This window comes from Ornithodoros turicata, chromosome 2 (genome assembly GCF_037126465.1).
Source record: "Ornithodoros turicata isolate Travis chromosome 2, ASM3712646v1, whole genome shotgun sequence".
In the NCBI taxonomy this organism is placed as follows: domain Eukaryota; kingdom Metazoa; phylum Arthropoda; class Arachnida; order Ixodida; family Argasidae; genus Ornithodoros; species Ornithodoros turicata.
This window is the reverse complement of record NC_088202.1, coordinates 136,853,532-136,865,741: the sequence shown is the minus strand read 5'-3', so window position 1 is coordinate 136,865,741 and position 12,210 is coordinate 136,853,532. Positions and strand designations below refer to the sequence as shown.

Below are 12,210 nucleotides of genomic sequence, written 5' to 3'. Positions count from 1 at the left end.
TTCAGTCGTGATATCTGGCTGTATATAGCTGCCGACTTGATTGCGTGAATTTCGATCATTTTAAACGTGGCTACTCAACGTTCGTCTTAGCCTCAAGAGTTATGCGTTGACTGCATTAGTCGTTCCTTTCCTCCTCTCTGCATTGCGTGCACGCTTTTGTGCTCTATGGCAGTGTTTCCCAAACTTTTGGCGGTGACGGACCCCCGGAAGCGATGAGAACCAATTCACGGACCCCCCCCCCCCCCCCCCCCCCCACACACACACACACACACCGTCACAGTCAGTGCATAACCAGCAACCTCGTCAGCTGCTGCGTGCTTTCGATACAGCTTCAGAAACGATTCCGGACTGGTTTCTTCTTCTTGTTTGTATGTGTATGACCCGGACAAACGTGCATTGCAGGACTTTTCTATCAGAAATTAGAAGCTAGCTGTTGAAGCATGCTTGTAGCAATTTTGGAAGTTCTGGGTGTTTGGAAATCGTGCAGCATGTACGAGCGCGTGTTTGTGGGGACGAAAATCCTCACTGGAATGTGAGAGACGGTCGCGGACCCCCACGGACACTCTCGCGGCCCCCAGGGGTCCGCGGACCACACTTTGGGAAACACTGCTCTATGGAATCGAATTCCGCGACTGTTGCGCTTCTAAAACTAACTATACTAACAAAGTCAACAGCGTTATTCGAATTACCAAGAGGCAAACCTTGCAGTCTTGAGCACTTTTCTTCTCGCCAGGGTATACATGTACTCGTGAATTTCGAATACGAAACGCAGCAAACGCAGCGCAAACGGGTGCGCGCGCTGCGTGTGAGCAAACGCTTAGCTGTCGATATTACGGCAGTCTATGGGGCTAACATGCTAGCCATCAAGATGTCCGACACAGACAAACAGCGCGTGACAGATGACTACCACCCACCTTTCTGCTACCAGACGAGGTCGAATGTGCCTGCCAACTCGGAGTACAGGACTGCTATTGAATAGACCTCTCCCTGTTTGTAAACAAATGACGTCATAGTGTTCGACAGCGCCACCGGTTTGGTAGAGTAGAACTATGCTCAAAGCTATGGGGCGAACAAGGTAGCGCCCGAAAACCACGGTCTTGAGAGGATTACGATGAGCCTTGAAAGGGACGCGACCTTCGGTCCTACTTTTCTTTTAATAGGAGGCAGCGAACAAGTGTCCAGTCGTGGAACCGAGCTTTCCCCTTCCGATCTGTTTCGGTTTCAATCTGTCCACCAACGTCATGATGACGTTTCTCGGGTAGAGAGGTTTCCCTCAATCCCAAGTTGGAAGTCGTGTACCTGTACCCGAGTGCCACACGAGCGGCAGGCGTGTTGTGGGAGACTCGCGTGCGAAAGAGGGCAACGTCAGAGTTAGTTGGTGACAACAGCCCTCGCCCTGCGCCTCGGGAAGATTCTGTCCGCTCCATCACCAGAACAGTATTCCTTCCACTGGCGTAGCCACACCTCCATGGAAGAGGGGGGGGGGGGGGCGTTCATACGAAAACCCGCTTTCCGCCACGCACCTACTGATGGAGCATTAATTGAGACTGAACCCATTGCGGACTTAAGGGCTTCAGTATTAATACCTTTTTCAATAACTTGTACTCATTTTCAATGACGCTTCTCTGTGCGTGACATGGAGGTCGAGCGAAACGTTCTATTTTTGTCTCGCTAGGTACTCGAGGGGCTTCGGGCTACGGTTCTCTTGGGAAGGGGTAGCGTCTCGGGTTTGGGAGCGCATGCATGAGGCGATGTGTTGTCCTGAAAGGGGGTATGCAAGTAAACCATTGAGACCCCTCTCAGGCAGGATAGAAGACCGGTGGCGAAAGCCGTAGCGAGAGAGGGTACGTAAAATATTAATAACTATTTGTGAGCTTAAGGCTGACTCATGCGCGGAGAGTTGGCTGCACCGTCACAAAACTGTTTTATTCGCTTTGCTTTCCTCCCGCGCTTTAGGGAAGTAATGTAGTCGGCGCCAGCGTGTAGAACATGATAGCCAACGACAGAGCCATTATTTGCATTCGCAGGGATCTGGAAAACTGCAGTAAGCTTGTTGAATTTGTTGAGTGCAATCCATTCCCCGAATGTTACTTTAGGTAATGAAATCACTTTGAACCAAATATCGCAAGCGGGCGTGCCGACAGAAGTGATTTTGTTGCATCTCCCATAGACTCCCATGTATTGAAAATTGGACAAGATTTAATTCGCCAAAAATCAGTGGATCGCGTCAGGCCTTTAAAAATTATGTCATTCCCTATATAAACTCGAGGGGAGCACGCCTGTACCTGTTTCGTGTAGAAATTTAGCGGGGTGTACGAGAACCCTGCGAACAAAAATTCCCCGTAGATTTTCTTAAGAAGTGAGTCCGCCTTAAAGCAACGATATAAGGAGAAAAATGGCAGAAAATTCTGTCGCTTCTGTAGAGCATCCGTTCCCATCTGTAGAGCGCCTGTTCAGTATTGGGGGTAATGTGTTAAAAAAAAAAGAATCGCGACAGGATATCGGATAGTAATTTTTAGAAGCAGTCGTTCCTGCGAGCTATTAAAGCGTTTTGGTAATGCAATTTTCAACTTCACGCTCCTCGTATTTCTTTGATAGCGAATTCCAACTCTGACGTCAAAGTATCTTGAAAGTAAAGAGTTATTTTAAGAGTATTTAATACTCTACCTTAAATATTCTTCAAGATTGCACGAACGCAAGAAAAGTGCTATGCGTCCGAGCTTCTGTTTCAAATGTACGCGGATGGAGGAAGTGGTTTGTATGTAAATGCTTTTTGTGAGTATCTTGTAGGCGCCTAGCCCACACACACGTAGTCTGCCATACAGCGATACGAGAGATGAAAATGTGGAATATTTGAACTTTTAATAATGCGATTACATATGGTATGTCATGACCCGGTGAGGCTACGTCACGAGATTGGAAGTAGCTCGAAAAGCTCATAATTTCAAAACTATTCAAGAATCCTGTTTGGATAAACGCCGGCAACCGCAAGAACTTTCGCGATCGTCACGCTGGACCCTCCATAATCCATGCAGATATATTTTCTTCTCGGATTTACACGATTTCCGGGGGTCCACTCGTGGCAGGTAAGAGGGGGGGGGGGGGGCTTTACTTCAAAGAACGCAACGTGACAAGAACACGAGAGACAGCTGAGGATGAATTGAGTTAAGACGCCCTTGTATGTAAATTTTAAACACGCTCTTCTTAGAAGAGAACGAGGTTCGCTTCGCCCCAATTGTTGTATCAGAAGTCGTTTTGAAATCATTTAATTTCCTTGTGCCCTGCACAGTGCTGGTGTTTGTCAGCCAGACGCTTCCTTTCAAGTGCTACATCCTCCTATAAGGCTTCAACATTAAAGTAGCACAGAAGTCATTTTTAACACCCAGTTTTCTTCCTATAAAACTGTTAAGTAGGCCAGTAAGATGCACCATGCGAAGTAATTTACACCACAGAGTCATAATTATCGCAGAAATTGAATTTAAAATACGCCGCAAAAAGCGACCGTGCGCAACGGTGGTGAAGAGCAGTACCAGCCTGTGATCTGCCTGGAACCTCGCGCTGACGCTATAAGAAGAACGCTCGCTGATTGGCCTAGAGAAATGTTGTCTGCTACTCGGCTGTTCGGGGTTCTGATAAAGCCTTTTTCCTTGCTCGGTAATGCTTCGGCCGCTCCTTCTATCCCCAATTCTCCGGGAGAACAAGGCGCTGACCCCCACTGACCAGCGAACCAAAACGAGTTCTCCTTATACCGTCATCGGTGACGTGGCATCATACCTCCTGATCCTCGTTATAGCTGGAGTGGCGAGTTAAGGGTGAACGCGCGGAGCTATGTTTATGTGAGTTTTTTTCTGGGAAACAAATTGCACACATCAAAACCTTTCGCGCTATTCGGTATAATGACACACACACTTTCATCAGAAGTCTTAATCTGAATTTTTTTGATGGCCCTCTGTACTCTCTCTGGCCCTCTGTACTCTCGCCCACATATGGAGGTCTCTATTATAGGTGTAGGAATTTGACTCTCCAGAACTCGATGCAAGTTGCCTATTCCCTTATCATGAATCAGGTACTGCAAGATTCTTGCTTCAGTTCGGCCACACGTCTAGAGCCGTTTGCGATAAATGAAATACGAGTCATTTTACAAACGCGCATAGAAGCCAAAACTAAATGAATAAACACACAATAAATTTATTTGAAATACTGGCGCGGAAATAAATAAAACAAGCGCGGAATTAGGGTTCAGTGTATGACCCCCGCCCGTGCATATTTCTGGTACGTGTTTCGGTACGGAGTGTGCCCCCCCCCCCCCCCCCCCCCCCCCTATAGAATGCGGACATCAATCTGTCGCTTACGTGCCGACAGGGATCCCGAAAAAAGAAACATTTTATCGTGTATTTAAAATAGTACTTGTCTGGGTTTCCTGGTGCCATGTAGCAGCTAAGCTTTCTTCTATCGAATGACATATCGCGGATATTTTTATCTGGATCATATCGTGTTTCGAAAGTCGCAGTCGAAAATTACCAAAATTGGAAAGACTTTCGTTTTCAGCGCCCCTAGCACAAGAGGTACCGCGCACAGAAATACGAAACTTTTTAGACGTGACATGTACTGTAGGGGACACGGTTGTCTAAAATAAGCACTCCGTGGTTTATTGCATCTCAAATCTCCATGTGTTGCAAGACAATTTCTTTCGAGTAGTAAACACGTGCTGCACCTGCTCCACCTTCAAATATAATAGTGGCACAGCACTTTCAAGCGCAACCGAGCTAATACGGGACGGCGAAGTACTGACAGGCGATTTTAGCTAACCGTGTCCCCAACAGTACGTGACATACCACACAGTATTGGAACCAGGATTATTTTCTCTCGCGAATTGTAAGGGAAAGGCGTTAAAAAATGGCAAACAAAGCGGAAATTGCGTCTTTTGCGCGCAGCATTGGAGGGGGAGGGAAATACCTGTTTTGCATAAAGTATACGGGGGCGGGGGGTATCGATGGCAAAAAAAAAAAAGGGGGGGAGGAAGGTTAGCCATGATGAGGCCTTGCTATTCCCAAAAGCAAAGAGAAACAAACAAAAGGGAAGAAGAAGAAACAGCGATACGTAAAATCATAAAGTAATATACAGTAAGCAGGGTACAGTACCGCAACTTCGAATAACGTAAAAATCACGTAACGTAGGTGATGGGATGAAGCGCTAGCCAAGAGATAGAAAAAAAAAAAGCGAGGTACACACTTTCCCCACTTGACGCCACCTATTAGGCCCTGCCAAACATTGAAAAAAAAAAATATTTTGAACTGAGACCTGCAAAATTACGTACACCCTCTACTTGCACAATGCTTTATTTTGTTTAGAAATATTGACGCTAGTAGAGCGCCCTGCTTGGATCACGTGGCATGGAATGACCCTCGTGCGAATTCCCGGTAATCTGGGCGTCGGGTGTGTGAGTCAGCAACCTTGCCAGATACAGCGCATTGCAGTCTTGGTAAGCGAGATAAGACGCTGCTTATCAAGTGTAGGTGGAAGTAAAACGAAGAAATAGACGTGGCGTTGCCCTGATATCAAATGTATTGCGTAGTTTCGTCGGTGCGCGTCAAAATGTGTTTGTGGTGGTCCGTGTTTGCAATAACGTTAATTTTGTTTGTGCCCTGTGACTTACTTGTGTGAGGACCAGGTGACTCTTCCGTGAAGACGCACATGCATCACGAGCTTTACTAGCGGTGAGTGCATGGTCCTTGATTCGCAGTCTGTTCTCTTCTCCTAACACTGACCTCACATCCGACCCAATAATCTCGCCAATGCTCGCGGCCTAGTTTTTAAATTTTAATATGAGAGATTATGTTCCGAAGCACTTTTCTAAGTGTGCGTCAACTAGCATTTGCGGTCTGTCATGATGATTATGGCGCGTCTTCAGTGCGAGTCTCCATTGGAGCTGAGCTGCGGTTCCAAACCTCTATGCCAGCAGGCAGATATGTGCATAATATTAAGAACTTTGAGATGGGTAGACAGGAGGAGCACGGGGTTGCCTAGAATGTTCGCAATAAGACACATTCGAAACGATTTTCATGATTCCTTCACAGCCGTGAAAGAGTGAGTACAGTAACCCCAGCTCAGAAGAGGTATTTCCGCATGGATGTTTTCAGACGCACACTGCCTTATCAAAGCATAGAATACAATCTTAACTTTTCAACGAGTGTTAACTCGAAACAGGGAAAGACGTAATGTAGACGGTTTTAACAGGATTTTTGCGAAAACCATCGCAGAACGTAGCCGGCACCTTCGAAACTCTACTTGGAAAGCTTATTGTAGTATCGCAACTGTACTGTTGCGTATGTTGCGTCGGGATGACACACTACCTGGGAGCCATTTTGACAGGACTAGAAGCAGTCCCTACCCTTTTTGATAAGTTACGGGCAGTTCAAGGTTATACCCCTGTCGCTCATTGAAACCAACTGCCATTGAATGAAAGCCGTGTATCTTGAATACCCATCGTGTACGCGCATGTGGAACGACAGGGGTATATAACCTATAAAAAAATTAGTAGTGACGTCACATGGCTGGATTCCAGTCTTAGCTTAAAGGTACTGTAAAGCAGTAGACAAGCATGATATGCCGGTGATGTGACTAGACTCTTTGTTGCTTCTAAATACCATATGCGGAACCATACGACCGACAACACGCTATAAATATTTTTATTTAGCCATGAAAGATGCGGCGTAGTGGAGCGGTGCGACGCCTGGTGTCAAACAACCCCCCCGTACAGCGGGCAACACTGAAAATTGGTATTACACATTATGACATCCGAACTTCGTTATTTTAGTAACCATGTTATCAGTTTTCCTGTTTACCTATGCATTCTGAAACCCCTGTTAACAGTTTAACCTGTTAACCCCTGTTTTTGCGAAGTAACCCAGTGCTGGCCGCTGTTCGATGGGGGCTCTCCCTACTTCTCTGCTGCGCCTGCGCGCTCCTTTTGTTCGCGGCCTCTTTCGAACGACCAAACTTTCTCTGTGAACCTCTGTGAACAAACAAGTCCCGACGCTGTCTGGCTTCTTGAACGTCTGACACATTTTTTTTCAACGGCTCAGCATTTCATTTCAGTTCGCTAATCCGTTTATCCTCAGATGTGGATCGTTGTGTGGATTGCAGGGGCGGATTTTATGGTGGATTGTTTGTCGGGCCCAGTGTTATACGCATGCAATGTGGTTGCCGCCGTATGTGTCAGAAGTACGGATTAATTTCGAATACCTAGTACAGTGTTGCCCGTAAACTTTAATTGTAATTTTCTAATTAACTGCACCGTCGATTGGAATGAAACTTGCAGAGTTTTTGTCCTAGTGGCTTGGACTATCGAATAGCCACACTAGATGACATTTGATCGGTGCTGCTTTACAGTACCTTTAATCCAAGCAGCACAATGTACTGAAAGTCGAGTGCAATGGGGGTAGTTGGAAGGCCTTGAACAGACCCGTGAAACTAAAGAACATTGATAAGACACATACCGTCCACCCCTATTGCACTCGGCTTTCAGTACCCTTTGCTGCTTGGGAACCTTTTGGACGAGTAGGGCACCTTCTGTCATTCCTTCATGCTGCGAGGGAAGGAACGCACATATCAAGAAACGGAGACAAAGTGATTGTCTGTGTAGCTTTATTGCCTCAAGTCATGTCACCGGAGATCATTGGAGGAGTATTTCCACACGTCGTCTTAACTGGCAAATATAACGATGCGAGTTCCTGCCGCAAGGTGGAGAACAAAATGGAATATAAAACAGGGAACTGTTGTGGAAGTATCTGAAACAGAGATCTATGCACTCCACATACTGACACTTTCAAGTTTCGCCGCGCTTGCCACTGCACCGACTGCGGTACAACATACATGTCACGTATACGCATACCGTCGTGATGAGAATGGGTTGTTAGAATTGGAAATGAGAGAAAAATATGGAGATGTTAGTCCCGACCCAGTCAGGACTGACTGGCTACTCCAAAACTCGTTTGTGGGTGGGAAAGATAGAGCCTGAAAAAGGAGAAAAACAAACAAACAGGAAAGAGGTAGAGTAGAGGTAGAGGAACGGGTTGTTAAAAGGACGTTATTAGGACGTTTTAGTAGATCGGAAAAACTGTACGAAAACAATACAACGGAGGAAGTTGTCAAATCATTCGACAGCAACGTGCTTTCAACCGCTGCGAAGCGATTGGCTTATCAAGATCCTCGGAGCCGTGTTCGTGAACACCTTCTGATCTACTAAAGCTCCTTAGTATTTCTATTTATTTTGACAGGAAAAGTCAGCCAGAAAGGACAGCTTGCTATTCCTCGTTAAATAATTCCTTCGTATTTCGAGGCATTGATGCGTTCCGTGGGCGATGCACTGTTCAGATTATACAGACGTTCGGTACGTACGGACTGTGAGAAACGCCATATAGTGAAGGTGGCAGTCCGGACGGAGTATTAAATAAACAGTAAGCTATTATTTTTTTCGCAGTTAATTTATGAAAGCTTAACTCTGCGTGCAAGTTTTCTCCTTTTAAAGTTAAATGCCTATTGCTTGATCTCCGAATCCCGTTCTTTCCTGTTTCTTTTTTTTTTTTTGGGACCAAGATGACATAACAGCCGTGAAATTGAGTGTCTGCTCCCAAGAGAGCAAAAGAGTAACGTGATTAGTAATGCGGGAAATTAAAGCGAACACTTTCTAGTACTATTTCTGGGAAGTGTTCACGGGTTATTCCTATAGAGAACACGTGTCCGAATCAGCGTCAATGGGACAGCCAGATGAGTTCGTGCTTAAAATAATGACGATTGCGAGTTCATTGCGAACCAATACTGACGTGGAATTGCCCGGGCCTGCTTAGAACAAACCTCCGCTTAGAGCCATAGTAAACTTTGTGAATTCTCAATTTCAGTGAATGCTGCGCACTTTCACATAGAGATAGTGAACACAGCTCAGTCCTCAGAAATTGTGGCAAGAGCGAAATTAAAAAAAAACAGTGTATTTTTAACGGCTCGTGACGTGTACCGCGCAGAACGTTTTTTTTTGAAAGGGAAAGACATTCGTTTTACTATGCTTAAAGTACCACTCCGTACTAAGTCTAATTTATGCGATTGCAATTTCCGTGTCTCTCGTTATTATTCTCGGTAATTTCGGTATTTTATATTATAATATTATGATTTAGTTAATATATATTTTATTAATTTATTTCGGTATTATTTCCCTATGTCGCGGGGAAGGAACATCAAATTAATTGCAAATTTTGAGAAGTATGAGGAAAAAAAAAAGACGTGTGAATTGTGTCTCCCACGTAATGACATTTCTGCCTCCAAGGCCAGAGACACGGATCGGGGAAATGCTTGCGCCGTTGCTAGGAGACGAACGCTCGCGCGCATGATGACGTCATTTTCTCTTGCAGAAACTGAAACTACAGTTCCTTGAAAAAATTAGTGGAAATGCGCTCAGTGACAACATTTACGGAATCAAATGAATAAGAGACTTTAGTTCAGAGTGGCACTTTAATCAACATTCAAGTTCCTTGACTCTGAGTTGCAGCCTAAATTTTCCGCAGGAAATACATACCTACTATTTACACATATGAGGCGTGATAGTAAGGAATAAAAAAAAAGAACACGAACACCTCATATTGTCACACATACTCACGCACACACATATAAAGACACTTCGGTGAGAAATATACGTCGGTGCAGTGGAGGGATGAAGGGATACCACGCAGATTGCGGATTGCAGATCACCGGTAACAGTGTCAACAACGGGTTTAAAAGAGTAATTAATAAATAGAGGAGCAACAATGTCTAGTCCTGTCCCAAAGCACGCACGAGCGTTTGCACCAGCACATCACACTCGATTCTTTGGTCTGTGTCTGTAGATGACGACACTGCTCTGTGGCGTTGCGGTTATTTAGCGAGTGTCCACGACAGAGTCAGTATTAGGTGGGGTCACTGCGTGTTGTGGTTCCTTAAATCCAAAAGGTGCAAAAGATGGCGCCACAGATTCGTAGTGTCATTAGCAGTTTCGGCCATTTCGAGTGTACACTGAAGATAGTCACTGGCTGTTGTCGCCGTTTAGCTGAAAACGAACGTCCACAAGGGATGCCTTCACAACTTCTGTTGGGTTGTAGTTCTGCCCAGCACTAGTGCCCGAAGCTTTTTAAAATGGTGAGCTTGTGGCTTTCTGGAAGCAGAGGTGTGTCAAAGACGGCATCCCTGTGGCTTGTGGCTGTCCAGCACATGACGAATATCCACTGGATGGCACCACTGAAGACTGCGTAGCTGACTGTCCCAAAAACGAGAGTGCCTAGCTCCAGCTAGACGGCGCATACCTCTGCAGGATTGTGCCCGGTTGTCCTAAGAAGTGTGACCAGTCTGCTGCCTGCAGTGTGAGAAGGCTGAGTTTTCGCCTCCCATCCGTATCGCTGGCGGCTGAACTGGTGTTGAAGCCGGCGGCGAGGGGCTAGCGCGGGGAAGCTCTGGCGAAGACGGGGGCGAACTGCTCAGGGGCGAGCAACTTGCCGCTGTTGGATCGGGCTTGAGGAGGTGCATGCGCTGATGGCGACGCCACTTGGCGCGTCTGTTGGAAAACCACACCTGTTGTCAAACAACCAAGCGTTGATCTCCACTCTGCGGAAGCACAGCCATCAGTACAGTGTCCCTCGAGCCAACGGTCCGAGATGAGACTGCTTGGCAAGAGGGACATCCAATATACAAGATGCAACACTAGAAGGTTCCAGGCCCCTTTCCATTGATGTTCCTTTTTAAGTTTAAAGCGTGTGCACGCTTCGTCCCGAATTATTCCACCACGAATGTGAGAGACTATAATTTGCATCGATGTGAACCTGCACAAGTTGTACAGCAAAGGGGTTGAGACGGGCAGGAAACGGGCAACACGAATGCCAAAACTCATCGGACACTGACATCACTGCAGGAGCATCCGCTAGTGGAGAAGTCACGTGCCTTCGGCTACCAATGGGAATGGCCATAGCCCTCGCTCCTCTTACACCAAAGCTTGGCGCGTACGCATGTTCGAGGGTTTATATCTCGCCAAGTACGACATGTAGAAAAATAACGGCCCCATTCTTAAACAATCCTGGGGGCTTAATCGCTTCATCGTCATTACGATCGTTACAAGCTAACGAGTGGCGGGAAATTCAAAAAGGCGAACGGGAAATTTAAAAAGGTGGGCACGTGATAAAACACGTGCACGGTGCTCTTCGCGCGATACGTGAAGGCCGTGGTACACGTCACGCGCGATGTGTCACGTGCCCACCTTTTTGAATTTCCCGCCACTCGTTAGGTTGTAACGATCGTAACGACGATGAAGCGATTAAGCCCCCTGGACTCGACACTCCGCATCTACTCCAATGAGTGGAGGAAAGGAGCTTCCACTTGAGGAGCCATTGGGCTTCAAGGAAACGGCGGCGCTACTGAGCACTACTCGAGGAAAGCACGAAGGATTTCCTCCGATCGCGGGGGCCGTTTCGTGTCAAGTTCCAGTTTTGAAGCACAATATCGGCCACCAGGTGCAGCCCGAGTGGAAGGCCTATAGTCGGGGGCCGTTTAAAAATACGACTCAAATTCTTTTTTCCTCAGGGAGTGTTACAACCGCTTTAACGTCTTTGATTGGCGGATGTAGTTTCTTTATAGCGTGAAATTGTGTTTGGGAGAAGATCCAGCTAATGTAAAGGGATCGTTTCACTAATGAAGGGGCCGGGAACTTCCAAGTGACACACCCTACATACAGAGTGAGAGAAACAGGGCTCGATGCGCATAATAGAATTTCCCCACTTGGAAATCAGTAGTTCTCTTTCAAGTGTTAAGAGCAAACTACTTCAACAGAAGGGACTACTTACACGTTAAATTAAACTGTTTTGTTTTCATCCACGCAACGTGCACAAGACACGAAGTCGTTATTGGCATCTGGGCAAAGCACGTGTTTCTGTCAACTCTCAAAGTTGCTGCCTGGTTAATGAGCACCATTAAGCATGTATACAAGCAGTGCGATCTACCTCTTCTCGCGTCACTAAAGTGCAGAGGCATCGTATAAACACAGGGTACAGCACTTTTTATGTGTACGTGGTTTCGTGTGACCCTCATGCATACTTAGTAGTAACATCACGCTCAGCATAGCTTCTTTGTGCTATCTCCTCCAAAGCTATAAGGGTAGTGCATACTGACAAGCTGTAACAGCGCTGAACGAGATGTTCT

General features: G+C 46.3%; 1 protein-coding gene and 1 long non-coding RNA gene across 6 annotated transcripts in view; one reads left to right on the top strand and one right to left on the bottom strand.

Annotated features, from left to right (window-relative positions):
• The first annotated feature begins 5,477 nt into the window (after positions 1-5,477).
• The window catches only part of LOC135386192 (uncharacterized), a 449,529-nt gene continuing 442,796 nt past the window's right edge, over positions 5,478-12,210 (top strand). Inside the window, exon 1 of the long non-coding RNA XR_010420629.1 lies at positions 5,478-5,717. This is a non-coding gene — a long non-coding RNA (uncharacterized LOC135386192). The remainder of the gene's footprint in view (positions 5,718-12,210) is intronic.
• Positions 7,631-12,210, bottom strand: part of LOC135386189 (paired box protein Pax-6-like) — a 105,887-nt gene continuing 101,307 nt past the window's right edge. For 4 of the 5 annotated variants that reach the window (XM_064615972.1, XM_064615973.1, XM_064615974.1 and 1 more), the window contains exon 7: positions 7,631-10,593. In XM_064615972.1, the coding sequence (XP_064472042.1) occupies positions 10,354-10,593 (240 nt within the window). In that variant the 3' untranslated portion in view covers positions 7,631-10,353. The remainder of the gene's footprint in view (positions 10,594-12,210) is intronic. The other variant, XM_064615976.1, reaches the window with a different exon arrangement.